The sequence below is a fragment of the Biomphalaria glabrata genome, chromosome 15 (assembly GCF_947242115.1).
Source record: "Biomphalaria glabrata chromosome 15, xgBioGlab47.1, whole genome shotgun sequence".
Lineage (NCBI taxonomy): Eukaryota > Metazoa > Mollusca > Gastropoda > Planorbidae > Biomphalaria > Biomphalaria glabrata.
The window spans coordinates 10,114,454-10,134,455 of NC_074725.1; the positions used below are offsets into that span (position 1 = coordinate 10,114,454).

The following is a 20,002-nucleotide window of genomic DNA, read 5'->3' on the forward strand; positions in this document are numbered from 1 at the left end:
TTTTTTGTTTTATTTTTCAATTACAAAAAAAGTATGTAGGCCTAGGATATACATTGCAGTTAGATCTAGATCTATTAATAAATGTATAACGACGTCGTTTCATTTTCTAAGTAGGACTTACATCCGGCAGCGGGCAGGGTGTGAACTCGGACCAGACTGAATGAAAAACTGTCATGGAATCCCCATATTGATGAAACTATCATAAAATCAAACAAAGCATTAGGGTTTATTAAAAGATATTTCTATAAATCAAATAAGAACATACAACTAAAATGTTATTTAACCTTGGTTAGGCCAATAATAGGCCAATAATAGAATATGCATCCTCTGTTTGGGACCCCTCAACTCAAGAAAACATTAAGAAACTGGAACAGACACAAAATTGAGCAGTGAGCAGTGAGATTCATAACAAACGAATATTCACATTTGACTAGAGTAACACATTTAGTAAAATCACTAAATTTAGAAAGCCTTCAGGACAGAAGACTCAAAAGTAAAGAAACAATTATAAATAAAACACTGAACCATAATCTTCAAATACAAAAACAAAATTTAATAAAATACTCTGAAAGACACAAAGATAAAGGCACATTCCTCGTCCCATATGCTAGGACAAATTTGTACAAATACTCCTGCTATTAGAGCATGGAATGGGTTGCCTGAGCTAGCCAGGAAAACCAGTGACTTGGCAGAATTTAAGTCATTGGTTAATATGCATGACTAAATGCATGACGCGTAGGACGTAATCATCTTCTTTTTTGAAGTAATGTCTGTATTATATAAGATAAGGACCAACGTGCAATGGTGACTTTCCGAAGCGTAAATCGCCTTACCAGACAGCTTTATATAAAAAAAAGACTTAACTTAAAAAATGAAGATGATTGCGTCCTACGCTTGTCCCTAGATCAATCATCGAGTCATGCATGTTAATCAATGACTTAAACTCTGCCAAGCTGACTCATTCTAACTCTTATAGCACTTGGGAAGAAAGGTTATTTGAACAAATTTGTCCCTGCATATGGAACAAGGAATTTATGAATGTGCCTTTATCTTGTGTCTTTCTAGGTATTTTATTAGGTTTCGATTTTTGTATTTGAAGATTATGGTTAAGTGTTTTATGTATAATTGCTACTTTACTTTACCCTGGAGTGCCTGGAGGGTCTATAACTTTAATGATTTCTCTAATCAAATGTGAATATTTGTTTGTTACGAATCTTACTGCTCTATTTTTGTGTCTGTTCTAGTTTCTTAATGTTTTCTTGAATTTATGAGTATCTTTGTGCCATGAAGAATGTCAGGGTGAATTAAAAAGTCCTTTAGAATTTTGGAAAAAAAAACTAAATTTCATAATAAGGGTGAGGGATTAGAGAGGTAGGGCAATGTAGTTCATCGTTTAAACAAAATATTGTCAAAGCGTGTCTGGTATGGTGATGCTGTTATTAAATTTCCACAATGACTTCTGTTGTTTTTTTTAATGGAAAAATAGAGACTCTAGTTGTTCATAGCAAGTGCTCTTGTAATCGATAAATATTTTATTTGAATATGCTTTATATCCATTACCTTGACAGTATAGAGGGCATTCAATGTATCCATTACCTTGACAGTGTGGAGGGCATTCAATGTATCCATTACCTTGACAGTGTGGAGGACATTCAATGTATACTTTACGTTGACAGTGTGGAGGGCATTCAATGTATACTTTACGTTGACAGTGTGGAGGGCACAATGTATCCATTACATTGACAGTGTGGAGGGCATTCAATGTATCCATTACATTGACAGTGTGAAGGGCATTCAATGTATACTTTACATTGACAGTGTGGAGGGCACACTGTATCCATTACCTTGACAGTGTGGAGGGCATTCAATGAATCCATTACATTGACAGTGTGGAGGGCACAATGTATCCATTACATTGACAGTGTGGAGGGCATTCAATGTATCCATTACATTGACAGTGTGAAGGGCATTCAATGTATACTTTACATTGACAGTGTGGAGGGCACAATGTATCCATTACCTTGACAGTGTGTTGGGCATTCAATGAATCCATTACATTGACAGTGTGGAGGGCATTCAATGTATACTTTACATTGACAGTGTGGAGGGCATTCAATGAATCCATTACATTGACAGTGTGAAGGACATTCAATGTATACTTTACATTGACAGTGTGGAGGGCATTCAATGTATCCATTACATTGACAGTGTGGAGGGCATTCAATGTATACTTTACATTGACAGTGTGGAGGGCACAATGTATCCATTACCTTGACAGTGTGGAGGGCATTCAATGAATCCATTACATTGACAGTGTGGAGGGCACATTGTATCCATTACATTGACAGTGTGGAGGGCATTCAATGTATCCATTACATTGACAGTGTGAAGGGCATTCAATGTATACTTTACATTGACAGTGTGGAGGGCACAATGTATCCATTACCTTGACAGTGTGTTGGGCATTCAATGAATCCATTACATTGACAGTGTGGAGGGCATTCAATGTATACTTTACATTGACAGTGTGGAGGGCATTCAATGAATCCATTACATTGACAGTGTGAAGGACATTCAATGTATACTTTACATTGACAGTGTGGAGGGCATTCAATGTATCCATTACATTGACAGTGTGGAGGGCATTCAATGTATACTTTACATTGACAGTGTGGAGGGCACAATGTATCCATTACCTTGACAGTGTGGAGGGCATTCAATGAATCCATTACATTGACAGTGTGGAGGGCATTCAATGTATCCATGACTTTGACAGTGTGGAGGGCATTCAATGTATCCATGACCTTGACAGTGTGGAAGGCATTCAATGTATCTATGACCTTGACAGTGTGGAGTGCATTCAATGTATCTATGACCTTGACAGTGTGGAGGGCATTCAATGTATCTATGACCTTGACAGTGTGAAGGGCATTCAATGTATACTTTACGTTTCCCACACGTCCCCTTACCTCAAGATGACATTTTGTTATAACATCCAGAGACAGGAGGCACGTCGCTTCACTCCCTTTAACTTCTTCACCTATTTATAACAACTATCTGGAGTTTAAATTGTATAGAATAAATGAATGTAGGTTATTGATTGATTTCTCCAGATTGATACTTAGGTAATCGAATGATTAAAGAGATTTCAGGTTATCATTGACTGTTTTTCAATAGATCTATTGATACGACAAAGACATGTGCCACCGTGGGAGCTAGTTAATAGGGCCTACGTTTGGATGCGGTTAGCTTAACAGACATTCGACACAACTTAAACAAACACGTATGCACGCAATTGCTTTTCATCTTATTTCTGAGCATGTGTATGGCGGCAATTCATAAGAACCCCCCTTCCCTTTATGTGAATCCGTGGACGAGCCGCGTATGTAAACACAAAGAATTAGTGGACTGGATGTGAAAGTTTTCAAATACTGGAGACCGTACTTTAGCTTACTAGAGCAAGTTAACACATTGAGCAATTATTTTGTCAGACATCTAGATCTGGTTTGGCTTTGTTCAATGCTTCCGAGCTTATATAGGCCTATACATTTTCTTATTGGAATTTGGAAATACAGTTCATATAGTTTTGTCAGAGATCTAGATCTGATTTATATCGCTTTGTTGATTCGAGGTAGGACTATTTAGCGATACAGTTTCATTTTGAGATTTGGAATCAGAGATTCTATAGTTTTAGTTATAGCTAACTGTTTCTAATGTGAAATAGCGATACTAACTATCCAAATGTTAATGTCATTAACAAGTTGTAATGTTATGTTAATGTCATAAATCAGAAGGTCTGTAGGCTACTACGTTGTGTATATCATATCTTATCTTATAAAATAAAGACGTTACTCCAAAAAAGAAGATGATTACGCCTTACACGTGTTCCTAGGTTAATCTAGTCATACATGTTAATCAATTACTTAAATTCTGCCAAGTCATTGATTTTCCTGGCTGGCTCAGGCAACCCCTTCCATGCTCTAATAGCACTATTGAAGAAGGAGCATTTGTACACATAAGTCCTAGCATATGGAACGAGGCCTACTTAAAAAGTTGTAAATTTAAAAATAAATCTTTTACAAATTTTAATGGGACCATTTTGTCCATAAGAATTCGAGACCACTGGTAAGCGCAATCTTAAAAAGTAAAAGGGTCCATATTTCATGCTTAACTTTCATGCGGCTAATTAGAGCATTGTTTTTAATCGGCTTTCGTTCAATGCGGTGCTACATTGGTAATCAAGTAAAATCAGATGTAACATACTGAGTAGCCCAATATTGTGATAGTTATTGGATGATGATTCTCATAGGAACAAAAATACCTTTAAGAAAACAGTAAGCCTGGTGTTGATCATTGTGTATTAAAAAGACGTAATAAGACCCTAGTTTATATGAGATCTGAGGCCTTAGTAATAAGATCTTTTTATTTTGCTCTTTCTTAAAATGGTTGAAAATATACGTAGAACCACTTTAGGGTCACCAAAACTAATGAAGCTCTAAGCAATAGATTATGGTGTCTATAAGTAAATGCATCACTGTTAACAATAGCTGACATATTGTATAATTTTGATAGTTGCCGAATGTGAAGGCCCCAACCCTCTTCAAGCTTCAATGATGTGCTTAAATTGAGGCTTAAAATCATTAAATAATATTAATAGCTCTAAAAGCATGTCACGTTTCTTAAGAAAGAACGAGAGTACTTGTAAACTTTATGTCTTCAGTATTTTCTGACATATAAATATAGCATATTTTGTTTATTTTTTTTTTTTTTTAATGTGATGCCTTTGACGGCTGTACACTCTTACTCTGTGATAAACTGGCCGTGGTTAACATTTATAGCTAGTTTTATTTACGGATACAATGCCCCAATGGCACATGTAAAGAACCGCTAATTTATTAGCCATGATAATTGAAATTAGATCACATAGAGAGTTTGTATTTTTACACAAATTCGATGCATACAAACTCGCGGGCGGCCTCTATCTGAAGCGCCTGCTTAAATAGGCCTACAGGGTTAGAGATTACCTATTATGAGCTATACGAATTTGAAGGTAATACTTCATTACGATAACACTTTTAGTTTCTGTGACAGATAAATACGTCAATAGAGAACAATAAAAAAAAAGTAGCTATAATACATAAAAAACCAAACCATCGTTTTTACAAATGGAAAAACAAAACCTAATGAAATACTCAGAAATCACAGAGATAGAGGCACATTTCTTATTCCATACGCAAGAACAAATTCGTACAAGTGCTCCTACTTCCCTAGTGCCATTAGAGAATGGAATCGGTTGCCTGAAACAGCCAGGAAAACCAACGACTTAGCAGAGTTTAAGTCATTGATTAAGTGCATGACTAGATTGACACATGAAATGCCTAGGACGTAATTATCTTCTTTTATGAAGTAACGTCTGTAACATATAAGATAAGAATAGTGACCAAAGTATATTATAAATAAAGCGTGACTTTGGGTTAACGAGAATTCATAAATAATGTGTCTGGTTATCTGAAACTAAGAATTACAAAGTGTTTATAACTACTAGCCTACACGATGTTGTACTTATATCCACCAGCCTGTATACTGCAGCGTGAACATTGAATCATTTTCAACAACAACAACAACAAAAAAATGATGTTTTGGTGGTATGTGGGAGAAATAACGTGTACTAGATTTTAACAGACAGAGTGAGTTGACAAAGCCTAAACTTTGTAAAAATAAGCCTTTAAGTATTCTTTAAAAAAGTGGAATTTTTGAGTGAAAAAAAAAAACGGTTTATATATCTAATTAAACAAAAAAAAGGCTTATATATCTAATTAAACAACAAAAAAAAAGGTTTATATATCTAATTAAACAAAAAAAAAAGGTTTATATATCTAATTAAACAAAAAAAAGGGTTTATATATCTAATTAAACAAAAAAAAAAAGGTTTATATATCTAATTAAAAAAAAAAGGTTTATATATCTAATTAAACAAAAAAAAAGGCTTATATATCTAATTAAACAAAAAAAAAGTTTATATATCTAATTAAACAAAAAAAAAAGGTTTATATATCTAATTAAACAAAAAAAAAGGTTTATATATCTAATTAAACAAAAAAAAGGCTTATATATCTAATTAAACAAAAAAAAAGGTTTATATATCTAATTAAACAAAAAAAAAGGTTTATATATCTAATTAAACAAAAAAAAAAGGTTTATATATCTAATTAAACAAAAAAAAAAGGTTTATATATCTAATTAAACAAAAAAAAGGTATATATATCTAATTAAACAAAAAAAAGTTTATATATCTAATTAAACAAAAAAAAAGGGGGGGTATAGAAGAGAAGAAGTAGTCGTTAAACCTTTTTTTTTATTATGTTAAAAATTATGTTAAAAATTAGATGAAAACGGATTTCCAAAACGTGGCAGACGGGTGGACGGACAGACAGAGCGAACACAACTTATAACAGCCTTTTCTCTATTTGGGGGCTGGAGTGCTATGAAGGAGATAAGCGTGACTAAGTGTCTTTGAATGATGGTGAGTTCTAACACATCCCCGGTATCCTGCAGGAGTTTACAGCTAGGACATAATACTCTTTCCGAAGGGACATTCAAAACCTTTTAAGTGAAACATATTTTCTCTTAGCGTTTGAGGAAACACTTTCTGATATTCTTTTTTTACCAAGTTTATATCAACTCACTCTGTCTATCTGCTTGGTAACACATTTTGAACATGTTATATCTGACACTTCCCATTCTCGGATCAAGTTGAAACTTAGAACTTGAATCAATCAAAAAGTAAACCAACTAGTTAATTAAATAGTGGTAATTAATTTTGTTCGGTGTCGAAAATGAACAATCTTACATTATTGAGATATATGACTGTAAATACGGAGTTATCTCCTTATATAAGCCCTACTTATTTATTTTTATTCTACTTTTTACAGATTGGTTTAAAATTATAAGTTTGTGTTTTGGCCTTCTACCGATTAGTAATACCCTATCTTGTGACTTTAAGTGTTTATTTTTTTTTTTTAAAGATAGATCTATCTTGTGTTTTATTTGTCACAATTTTAATTGTGTGTTTAATTGTGTGTCCGTCCTACTGTACCCTATTGTGTTAATAGTTATACATCCTGGAATCCTGGGGTCTATATTTAACGAATCGTTACTTTATGCTACTCAGAGTTTATAATAGGTTGGTGTCATAGTTCTCAGTAATTTCCACTCAGTAAGTCATGGTAGTGTCATCGTCAAGATGACAGTGTCCTTTGACTCCCTTCTATCCGTGTTGATGTTACTCGAGTGTCTACATCCTGGGCAACGAATGATGAGAAACCTCGTCAACACTCAAATCACCGCGTACAAATGACTAGACCACCAGTCACGAGTTGTAAGCGCCCATTAAATAAGCTTTTTAAAAACGTACTTGGTAGAAACTGAGTAACATAGTGGATCGAATATCACACAAGTACGCAGAGACACAGCTCCTGATTTCGTCTTGCCTGAATGATTCCCGTGTTATTCTTGTCTTATATCACAGGTAAATATAGGTCGTGTTGTTTACCGCATTTGTTACTGTCTGGCTTCTAAAGAGGTCTTGGTGTCTACCCTATAGTTCGCTGGTGTAAGTATGTAGATCTAGAAACTCTGTGTGCTGTAAGGAATCGATCAAAAGGAACAGAAAATTACGTGATTCTTAATTTTCTTTCAAGTTGTGTGTGTTTTTTTTTTTTTTTGTTTTTTTTTTAAATGGGTGCATTTCTTAGTAAGAATATGTTGTAGGCCTAATTGTGAATTAATATAGCCATAATATGTACAATATATAGAAATAATATGTGTAATATATAGCAACAATATGTAGAATGTATAGAAATAATATGTGCAATATATAGCAACAATATGTACAATATTGTTATAAACCTGGTGGTGGCACAAATGGGGGTAGTGGTGTGTGTGTAGTCAGCCGACGCAAATCACCCCAGGCCAGCGCTAGACAAGCGGTCAACCGTGACGAGTTACGATGGTCAGCCAAGACGAGTGTCAACACGGCGGTACGGGAAGGATCGACGGCGGTTCGGGAAGGATCGATGTCATGAACAGAGCTCAGGAGCGTCACGAGAGTTGTAGTCATCTGACCACCTAGAAACGTCGAGCGGCGTTCTGTCCGGTTCGAGAAGGCCAGTAGGGACCCTATATAAGAGCGGAGGTGTCGCAGTCAAGACGGTCGAGAAAAGGGGCTCAATACAGCGAGGGTTCACGGCAGGGGTTCAGAGCCCGGTTCACTACAGTCCGGTCGACTACAGCACAGTTCAGCGGTGTGGTTCTGTACGGAGCATTACGACGGTTCAGTGCGGAGTACTGTCAAGTAGAGTTGAGACGGCTGGCGTCTTGATCTTGGTCTGCGATCGAGTCCGACACAACGAGCCTAGTGTGTGAAGTCAGTCCTGAACTGTTGAACCCAGTGCAAGCCCGGAACGAAACGGAGAGGCCAGTGCAAGAGTTGATACGGCGGAACGGTGTTATCGGAGAGATATTTGTACAGTGTAGGTGTTGCCAATTGTACAGTATTGGCTGTTATTTATTCAACTATTAAAGTGTTACGTTACTTTGGAGCCCTGAGTTGTCAAGTTCTTTAAGTTGGTGGTGTATGGTGCAGTTTGCAGAGAGCCTGGATAGTGAGATTCGTAACAATATATACAAATAATATGTGTAATATATAGCAACAATATGTAGAATGTATAGAAATAATATGTGCAATATATAGCAACAATATGTACAATATATAGAAATAATGTGTAGGCTTATACTAACATTAATTTTTCAAGAAATGACATGTATAGGTATACGCTAATGATGGGTTAATCGTTAGCTTTAATGCGATTATAATTGATGTTTCTGTTTTTTTTATATTTTCATACTAATGCTTAGGGATCATATTGCTTAGGATTAAAATTGCTTGAGAATGGCATAGCTTAGGACTACAATTGCTTAACAATGACACTAATTATAGGGTTGCAATAGCTTAACGATGACATTGTTAGGGTGACAATTTGCTAAGGGATGAATTTGCTTAGGGCTACAATTGCTTAGGGATGACATTTCTCATTTACAAAGGCTAGTGAATGCTTTGACAACTGCTTGTCAAGAGTTTAGCCTAGCAATAAGCCTTTCCAAGACCGAAATCCTGGCATCCTTAATACAAATTGGAAATCACACCCTTCCTTACGGATCAACAATAACCAGCAACCTAGAAGTAGACACTGAGTTGACAAAAAAAAATAGGAAAGGCTTCTGAAGCAATTTCAAAACTCTCCAAGCGCTTCTGTGAAAATGCCAAACTGACCACAGCAACCTAAATCCTAGTCTACAATGCCTGTGTTTTGATCGCTCTTCTGCATGATAGTGGGAGATGGTCAACATACAGGCATCAAGAGCGTAGTAGATTAAAAAAACTTTCACTTGCGCTGCCTGCGCCGCATAACGTGCGTCTCCTGGAGAGGATCGTGTCTCAATCAGGACGTTTTGAAACTGGTCAATATAATGCACAGAATCTATGCTATTCTGACACAGAGAAGACTATGCTGGCTCGGACATGTCGGCAGCATGCCAGATGGTACAATCATTAAAGATATCTTATATGCTGAGCTTGTGGAGTGAGTAGGGGCCGCTCAAGACTAACCTATAGAGATGTCTGCAAGTGAGACACGAGAACCAGAGATATCAATGAAAGTATGGGGGAGGAAATAGCCCGAGACTGGACAGCATGGAGATAGACTGGACAGCATGAGGACAGACTGTACGTGCTGATACGATTATTGCCGAGAGCAAAAGAAACGAAGCGGCCTTAGTCAGAAGAAAGAAAAAGAAAGCTGCCCTGTCAGCTAATCATAGAACTGTGGCAAACTCTGCCGCTCTAAAATTGAATTGATTAACCACACCAGATTCTGCCACGTCTAGAGACAAAACCAAAACCAGTGATTCATCTAGTCGCATTCATTCCGAGACAGGAGCCATAGGCCTGTATATGCTGAAGGATGACTTTGCTTAAGACTACAATTGCTTAGGGATGACACTGATGAGGGGTCGCCACAGCTTCACTAAATAATATTATTATTGTTGCCTAATTTAGATGCTGATCTTACAGTGGGGTATTTTACTGTGTTTTAATTAATGCTAGATTCTATGTTGCTTAATTCAACACGTTCTATAGTGTCTCTTGGTGGGGGGGGGGGGGGGGGGGGGAGAAACCTGGCCACATGAATCCCAAGTAAACCTTTTTTTTTTCTATTTAGCTGGAAGGTCGATAGAAAATCAATTTTGACCCCTTCACAACTTTAAGATATTATCGTCCATATATATGTGTATATGTATGTATGTATGTGTTTATATATGTGTGTGTGTGTGTGAGAGAGAGAGAGAGAGAGAGAGAGATTTTATTCCATTTAGAGTGTCCAAAACATTTATTGGCTGATATCTTAATTGATTTTTTGTCAATCAGATTAATACCACAGCGAACTAGACCGGAGTGTACTCTTTTGCCTGATTCTTAATATTAAACGAAGCATATCAATATTTACATTACCGTTGTTTTGTTTTTTTAAGACGTCAATGCGAGTCCTCAATTCCACGTGACAAAGTTACAGCGTCAAGAATCTTAAACATGCACCTCAAGTACACAAGCATGCGATCGCCTTGTCAGCTTCACCAGGGAAGACATTCCGTCAGCTTAGCTTACAATGGGTGACAACTGGTAGGCACCACGACTTCAACAGCATGCATCCCAGCATTGAGGACCTCGAGGATGACAACAATAGCGTCATCTTCCGAGAGAGTCACATGGAACTTCAACTGAAACCTCTGATGGACAACGGAGATCTTGCTAGTCCCCTGCCGTCAACTCCCATCAATGTCAGCGCAGAAGCAAGAGTCACATTCAATGTTGGTGGAGTCACTTTTCAGACCAGCGAGAAGACCCTGCTTAAACAAGTTAACAATAAAAATTTCTTGGTAAGCGTTTTTACATATCGCTGAAGCTTCTATATGTAGCGTTTTTAGGTTATCCGATTTGTTATATTGAGAGTAATACAATTAAACAAGCAAAATAAAAAAATCTTTTAAATAAAAAACAAACCTTATCTAAAGGGATTGAACTCCGTCCTTAAAATTATATTTACCAATAATGTACAAGTTATTTTCCTTATTCGATATCAAACAAGATAATTAATTACCAATAATTAATTGACTAATTTAGTATTTTTGTTTATTGATTCATGTTTTGTTAGGTGCAATAAATAATTGTTTAAAGTATCAACTTGATCGGAGAATGCATAAGGGAGAACTAGCGTTAACAGTTATTTAAGGGGACTAAACCCAACAAATTTAGCCAAATATGTGAATACTTAAATATTAGTTTTCCTTGTTGCTATTAAACAAAATAATGAATTACCAGTAATTAATTATAAAGTTTAAAAAAAAAAATTGATTCATGTCTTATCTATGTCAATGAACAATTGTGCGAAGTTTCAGCTTGATCCAAGACTGGGTGTGGGAGAAATAACGTGTACACTTTTTTTTTTATCTGACAGAGTTGATAAGAGCTTTGTAAAAAGGAGTTTTTGTCTAATAAATGACTAAAGGTTATTTGTGTGTGGGCTCTATTTGGATTGTAGGTGGAGGTGGTTATTTCGAGATAGGGGCGAAACTGTATAGGACATGTGATCTTTGACCTCTGGATGGTAGAAGTGAGTGCTGGCGAATACTAATGCCCAGAAATATTCTTCTTCTTAGGGGCATTTAGATGGTCTAGTGGTTTGTTCGCTTGGCATTGCGTTTTTTTATGCTAGGTGGACTTATCGAATCGGAGGTTCCATGGTTTCATAAGGAAATTGCTTTTAGAGCTGCATTTTATATGTACTTGGCTTCACATTAGTGTATGAGTTTCTAAAAGTGACGCCCTTAGATTTGCTCAATGCTAATTAGTTATGGGGGCGATACTCTTGCCCAGTGTCATGTGATTGAAGGCATTGTTCTCGTCAAGTTAACAAGTGTGCTAATTGGGCAGCATTGTAAAAGAAGAAGTTTATCGCATCACAAAAGTTCGAATACTAGAACTATAAACTGTATCTAATCTTTTTCTTATCTTATACAATACAGACGTTACTTCAAAAAAGAAAAATGATTACGTCCTACGCGTCATGAATCTAGTCATGAATGTTAACCAATGACTTAAATTCTGCCAAGTCACTGGTTTTCCTGGCTGACTCAGGCAACCCATTCCATGCTCTAATAGCAGTAGGCTTAAATAACACATTTTTTCTCGTTGTTCTGGCCTCATGTCACCTTCCTTACCCGTGAGTAAAAAAAAAAAAAAAACAGATGACTTTTACATCATCAGCCCCCATAGTTCGCAAGGTTTGGAAGGGTAACTGTACTTTTATTTCACTATTTGTCGTTTAAAAAAACATTTTAAAGCTAAGCAAGTTAATTCTTCTGTTGTTGTATTCACTGCAATGTTTTATTTATATTTATTGCAGCTCTCCAATCCTCGGAACTTAATTAAATACTACGATGAACGTCGTAAAGAATATTTCTTTGACCGTGACCCTGAGGTGTTTCGGTCGATTCTGAACTACTGGAGATCAGGTCATCTACACCTGCCGTCAACAATCTGTGGCCTGCAGGTATTTCATCCATTATTCTTTAATTAAAAAACTGCTTTCGAGAGGAATCGTTCACAATCAAAAACACTTTTATCTACTTTCTAGCTATTATTAGCTTTCTTCTTATTTTAAAGCTTTCTACATCTTTGTTCTGAACTGCCACTGCGACAAACACCTGGCCATTGAAACTTTATTTTTGTATCACACAATGTTTTATTAATGTCTCTAAATTGGTGTAGTAAGCTTTGGGCAAAGGGGTCTCATGAGCAATGGCTAGCTACCCACCTAGGAGAAGGAAAACTCTGAATTCAAACCGCTGCTGCCTTGAAGCTATACCCAATCATGGAAAAGGCTTCAGGAGTCAACCGTGAGGAAAAATCAGAAGCTGGCTACCCTAAGGCAGATTGCAGCACCCAGTGCCCCACCCTGGCAGAACCTGCGACGCCGATGACCCCAAACTGTATCGGCACTGCCGTTCCTTTAGATACACCAGTTGCGTGGAGAGGGGGGAACTGATGTGTGGGCGACATCGTTCCGACCACAGCTAATGTTCTTGGATCAAAATTTAAAATAAAATCATTTAAATCTAAGTGAGATTCTCACTATATTTCTTTTTCTTTGGGGGGGAGGGGGGGGCACAGGCGGCCTTTGGCGGAGATGAGTGGGCCCCTGAGAGGAGTTAAGTAATATGGGAGATTCTTTTCTCAGTACATCCTACAAATATGCAACGCTTTGTCCGTGACACAAGCTCAGGGCTACGTGTCTTGCTAAGACAGACCTTTGGGGAGGGGGATATTAGCAAACAATTTAATTCTTCTACCAAAGTCATGTCTGCCTGGTCGTGTGGTATGCACTATGTACTGTCGTTTGATGGTCTCGGTGATCCCGGATTAAAACCACCATGTCCGCTGCCATCCCCCGTCGTGCTGCAGGGGATATGGGCTAGGATGTAATTCTCTTCAAATCTTAAGGAACATCCGAAACTTGTAAAACATTAAACACACATTCCAAACCTTTAGTCTCCTTTAATAAATGACATTCCAGAGGGAAGATGATATAATGTTCACATATTTACCTCCCGATATTCAACTAAAATCATTCTCTAATACAGGTTGAAGAGGAACTCAAATTCTGGGGCCTGAAAGAGCTGGACATAGAGCCCTGCTGCTGGAATAACTACAATACCTGGATGCAGACCATCAAGGCACTGAAGAAGGTCGAGCGTGACCGTGACCCAGCCTACCTTCACGCTGGAGATATACTTCCTCCTCCGCCATCAACAAAATATCAGCGTCTCAAAATGCTTACCTGGAAGATACTCACTGACCCTTCGTTCTCGGTCATAGCCCAGGTGACGAACTTTTTCCCTTATGGTCCATTCTTTTCACTAAGTGTACACATTTTATCTAGGAAGCTGTAAAAGATGGGTGGTTGCATCATCTTATAATTTCTTTGCGTTTTATTTTTGTTTCACATATCTATTTATCATCTATCATCTTAAAATTCCTACATCTTTGATTTTGTATCACAGACCTATTCAAATTGGATGATTGCATCATCTTGTAATTTCTACATCTTTGATTTTGTATCACAGACCTATTCAAATTGGATGATTGCATCATCTTGAAATTTCTACATCTTTGAGTTTGTATCACAGACCTATTTAAATTGGATGATTGCATCATCTTGAAATTTCTACATCTTTGATTTTGTATCACAGACCTATTTAAATTGGATGATTGCATCATCTTGAAATTTCTACATCTTTGATTTTGTATCACAGACCTATTTAAATTGGATGATTGCATCATCTTGAAATTTCTACATCTTTGATTTTGTATCACAGACCTATTCAAATTGGATGATTGCATCATCTTGAAATTTCTACATCTTTGAGTTTGTATCACAGACCTATTTAAATTGGATGATTGCATCATCTTGAAATTTCTACATCTTTGATTTTGTATCACAGACCTATTTAAATTGGATGATTGCATCATCTTGAAATTCCACCCTTTTTATCACAAATTAATCCGAAAATTTCTTGACAACCTCAATTCAAGTGCTTTCATTTTAACTTACAAAAATAAATTCTGTTTTGACTTTCAAACGCGTGACCTCGCTGTTGTTTCTCAACGATAAGTAGATCAAGGTCTGTGATACTCTCTAAATTCTTTGTGACACATGAGCTAAACGGAAATATAACTATCTATAAAAGAATAGAATAACCGATAGCTATCTGAATATGATTGTCGGCCATCTGATTCGATTTTTTTTTTCTAAATTGTGTTAGTAACACGAAAAGCAAATAAAATATTTGGTGATCTTTTAGCCGTGACGCCATAACATTTTTTTTATAAGTGTTTTTGGAAGATTGTTCATTTTTTGTTCCATTATCCAGGCTAGTTACAATGGACCCAACCAATGGGTGCAATTATACGCCTGCTCTTTGTTTACACTGTTGGTTTGTATTTAATCCCGTTTAATATATGGTATATTTAAAAAAAAAACACGAAAAGCTCCTTTTATGTACACCTCCTTTTATGTACACCTTTTTTTATGTACACCTTTTTTTATGTACACCTTCTTTTATGTACAACGGATACGCCAACAATTTTGCTATATAGGCCTAAGGAGTTGTGTCCATGTACTGAAATCTCAAATTTTTATTTTAACACAACAAAGTTATATATTTAGGCAATATCACACAAAATAACGTGCATAAAGAATTGTTAAAAATTGCCTTCTTTCTTCCTCAGGTCTACGCTTATTTCTCCCTGGCGGTTGTCGTCTTATCCATTTTTTCATTTTGCGCCTCAACGCACAAGCTATTTCAGATCTCCAGTCCCGAAGGTATAAATGCTACTAGCCTTGTTCCTGGCAATGTCTCCAGCACCATTACTCCCAACAACACGTTTCAAAGCAATAATCATTCTTCGCATGGATCAAGAGTATCGAAATCTGGCAGGATGGCGCAGGCTCACCCTGCGCTGGTAATCATCGACATCTTCTGCCTAGCTATATTTACTGCCGAGTATCTACTGAGGCTAGCCTGCGCCAAAAACAGGCTAAAGTTCGTCATCAGCGTCATAGCCGTCCTTGACCTTCTGGCTATTCTGCCAGACTACATTGAGTTCATCGTGAACGCCGCTCACAGTGACATGAACGCTCATCACGCCATCATTGACTTCATGCAATTTCTGAGGCTAATGAGGGCTTTTAGGATATTCCGCTTGATTCGTCGCGTGCCGGGCCTCTGGATATTAATGTACACACTCAAAGCGAGCTTTAAGGAACTCTTTTTGATGCTGGTGTTTCTCCTAGTCGGGACGCTTCTTTTTTCGTCTGTTATCTACTTCGTGGATGACCCGGATGTGTTCATCAGCATACCCCACGGCTTCTGGTGGGCGATCGTCACCATGACGACAGTGGGGTACGGAGACATGACCCCTTCCACGGCGCTGGGACAGGTTGTCGGGTCGGTCACCGCCGTCTGCGGCGTTCTTATTATCGGCTTCACAATTCCTTCCCTGGTGAACAGCTTCATCACATACTTCAACCACATCGAGTTCATAGTCCAAAAGGAGCGCCTTCTCTCGGCGGACGCTGAATCTAAAAATAGAGTACAGGTGCAGCAAGAAACACACACCAATAGCACCGGCATGTATTTTGAGTTTCCTCACCACAAAGCTGATGTAATTACGCGATCATCAAAAGTCTAAAACGTTGAATGACTGGTGTAATTTTCCAAGCTATTGCGTCATTTCCTGTGGAAGTGTACTCGTATGTGTTGATCACAGACATATATATATATATATATAGGCTATATGTGTCTATGGTGTGGATTAAATCTCACGCCTACATTTTATTGTCAGCGCATGTGCCTAAACGTTTAACATACTACAGTATGTTCAAAATAGCTGAGAAATAGACAGCCCTCTCCTTCCGTTTAATTGTTATTCTACTAATGAATGAAAACTAATAAACGGGATAGTTCAAATAGCCTTATCTTATATAGTACTTAAATCTTCGAGTCTTTCACAATAAATAATGAGATTATTTATCCTTAAGTGTTCTTGAATTCTTTCTCTTTGTGCTTTGGTGTGCAAAGCTTAACAGCAATATGTATTACAAAGCTTATATCAACTCACCTGTCTGGCCAAAACTTTGTACACGTTATTTCTCCGACACCCAATCTCGGATCAAGCTGAAAATTTGCACAATTATTTCTCTTACTGACAACACAAGAATCAATATTTTTTTTAAAAACCAATTAGTTAATTAACTATTGGTAATAAATTAATTTCTTTGGTATCTCAAACAAGGGAAAGAAATAGTACTTGACTAAAGTGGTAGTATAAGCTGAATAAGTCCACTTAATTATATAAGGCTGCCGTCTCAGGCTTTAGTGAACACAAACTGGAAACATTAGATAACTATACAATCTTTTATGTTCATAGACTCTTCGCTAAGTGGTAACCGCGTAGACTTAAAAAGTCTGCAAAGGCTTTAGTTCACAAGATCAAATTAGGATGTTCCCTTTTTTTTCTTAAAAATATTTTTAGCGGCCTCTGAAAGGGGAAAAGACGCTATTAGTTTTGTGTGAAATGTCTGTCCGTCCGTTCCGTATACAAAAGATAGTGAAAATCCGACATCATAATATTTTAGTCCATTCAAAGTTCTGATGCAAAGGCTACTTTTTTTTCTAAAAGCGAAAAATTTAATTTTTTAAATCACTTATGCAAGCATTTTTTTTTTCATAAAAATTCACCACTTTTACAACTATTCACTATTAATGGTAATAAATATTCGAGACTCTTTAGTAAAAGGGGTGGGGGCAATCCTGTACCATAATATATCATAACACATTAATGCAAATGGTTTTAGCCTTTTTGTTTTAAAAAATATATTTTTAAAATTTATATTGCTACGTTATGTAAGTTCTGTCCTACTAACTTCTACAATTACCCAAAAATAAAGATTACTTTTTTTTTAAGAGAAAATTTTTTATACAGTATGCATATAAGTTGACATAATTTAAAACAACAATTAATAAATAGGTTCTGATATTGCGTAAACTACAGCGCCACGTACAGTATCACAGAAACACATAAGCCCAACTAAAGTAATTTTTTTTTCTTACGGAAATGTTTTTTTTTTTTTTTTTAGGATTTGAATATAAGAGATTGACCCTTTACAAAACAATTAGATCAATAAGATATTCATAGTAAGACATCAATTAGGTCAGGTTCGCATCTAACTTCACATTCACTTTAACCTATCCTTTGGCCTGCTGGACCACCACACAAGATCTGTTAACCTTCTTTCTCCATTCTTCTGTCATTTGTCTTTGATAGAATTTCATTCTGATGTTCTTTCTGAAAATATTGATACCGGTACCTGCCTTTTTACCTGCCTGGGTGTATCACTTCGGGGGGCCGATTTTGAGTTTGTGTTTCCACACAAACTGTCTTTGTAACCTTGTTATAAATGCTTTTTTTTATTGTTGATCTAGATCTATTACAAATTCAATTACATGACTGATCCAAACTAATTGATACAAGTACGCTTAATATAAGCTTTTTTTTTTAAAAGTATTTTTTGATGTTGTTCTTGTTGATGTATAACTAAATTGAGAAAGTAGTAGGCTAAACGAGCATTCATAAAATGAAAACAAATAAAGGTTACAAAAAAAGTTTTAGGAACAAAAAAATCATTTTCTCCTTTTCGATGATAACAGAGGTACTTCGTTCTATTTATTTCTTGTATATATTAATATTAATACAGTCCCAGCTCATTTCAACGTAAGACAGTGTGCTGTGTAGGCCTATGTCTTCAAGTCTTACTGAATTAAAAACAAACATTTTTAGGAGAGTGCGGGAATTGCCGCTAACAGCGTACCGGTATTCAAAATTAATATAGTGTGTGACCAATTAGAATTAGATAGTACGGTGGGAAGCGTGGTCGAGAGGCTAAGTGTGCTTGAACGTGGTTCGACACCCGACTCGGGCAGAGTTGTGTTTACTGAGCGCCTAAAGACAGCACGGAAAACCAACTCCTAGATACCCCCCCCCCCACTGGTCCACAAATGAGATTGGACCAAAGCGCTCTGAGCATGCTATAAGCATGAAAGTAGCGCTATATAAAAGCTATAATAATATATAGTACTAATCGACCGGTGGCATAGCATACGCCGCTAATTTGCAGGGCCGGCCCTAGGCCACTGCAACTTATGCGACCGTAGTGGGCCCCGCACTTTCATAGGACCCGCGCTAATTCTAGGTGTAAATTATTGTTGTTCTAAAGATAAACTTAAAAATGTCACAGTGCTAGGAAAACTGTTATAGGTGTTTTCAAAATCCATGTGCATCCACCCATGAAGAGTTGGCAAGCTCAGAGGTATTGTACAAGGGTAAGGAACTGTGAAATTTCCAGTTGAAAAATGTATAACAAAAATATTCATATTTAATTGCAAATACTGAAATTGTGATAATTTCTTAAGTTAAACTTATAAATAAGAACAATCTGGTATAAACTTTGTCACATGTAAATTATGAGTGAGTCTGGTGTGAATGTATACTTTGGTTTCTTATAGTTGTTTTTTGTTTGGTGTAATGCACAAATTGTAAGACAAATTTCCATACGGACAATAAAGATTATTATTATTATTAGCGTGTATCCATCTAGTCATGCATGTTTATTTGAGACTTAAAAAAACTTTGCAAAGTCATTGGTTTTCCTAGCTGAATCAGCAACCCATTCTATGCTGTATGCACTTGTATGAATTAGTCCTAGCATATGGAATAAGATATGTCTTTCTGATTATTTTATTAGGCCGTGTTTTTGTATATTATGGTTCAGTGTTATACACTAGTAGGATAAAACAGTTTTATGCTCATTCTGAAATCACAGCTACATTTTTTTGTAATCATCTTTTTATATTGAATTCTTACTCAGTCAGTTGGACCTTTGGGGAACCATGCAAGATTTCTCGACCGTCTTTCTCCATTCCTCTCTGTCTTTTGCCTTAGTTAGAACCTCTTTCAATGGTCCATTCTATGCTGTATGCTCTTGTATGAATTAGTCCTAGCATATGGAATAAGATATGTCTTTCTGATTATTTTATTAGGCCGTGTTTTTGTATATTATGGTTCAGTGTTATACACTAGTAGGATAAAACAGTTTTATGCTCATTCTGAAATCACAGCTACATTTTTTTGTAATCATCTTTTTATATTGAATTCTTACTCAGTCAGTTGGACCTTTGGGGAACCATGCAAGATTTCTCGACCGTCTTTCTCCATTCCTCTCTGTCTTTTGCCTTAGTTAGAACCTCTTTCAATGGTCCATTCTAT

The 20,002-nt window shown here is 36.6% G+C and overlaps 1 protein-coding gene across 4 annotated transcripts; it reads left to right on the forward strand.

The window, feature by feature from the left end:
- The first annotated feature begins 3,467 nt into the window (after positions 1-3,467).
- Positions 3,468-19,325, forward strand: LOC106055730 (potassium voltage-gated channel protein Shaw-like). Of its 4 annotated transcripts, none has more exons than XM_056013098.1 (5): positions 3,468-3,631; positions 10,591-10,995; positions 12,522-12,668; positions 13,759-13,998; positions 15,407-19,325. In XM_056013098.1, the coding sequence occupies exons 2-5, from the start codon at positions 10,762-10,764 to the stop codon at positions 16,367-16,369; spliced, it is 1,584 nt and encodes a 527-aa protein (XP_055869073.1). In that variant the 5' UTR covers positions 3,468-3,631; positions 10,591-10,761; the 3' UTR covers positions 16,370-19,325. The 4 variants fall into 4 exon arrangements, with proteins under 4 accessions (XP_055869073.1, XP_055869071.1, XP_055869072.1 ...); XM_056013096.1 differs by lacking the exon at positions 3,468-3,631 and adding an exon at positions 7,091-7,528; XM_056013097.1 differs by lacking the exon at positions 3,468-3,631 and adding an exon at positions 7,524-7,612.
- The last annotated feature ends 677 nt before the right edge of the window (positions 19,326-20,002 follow it).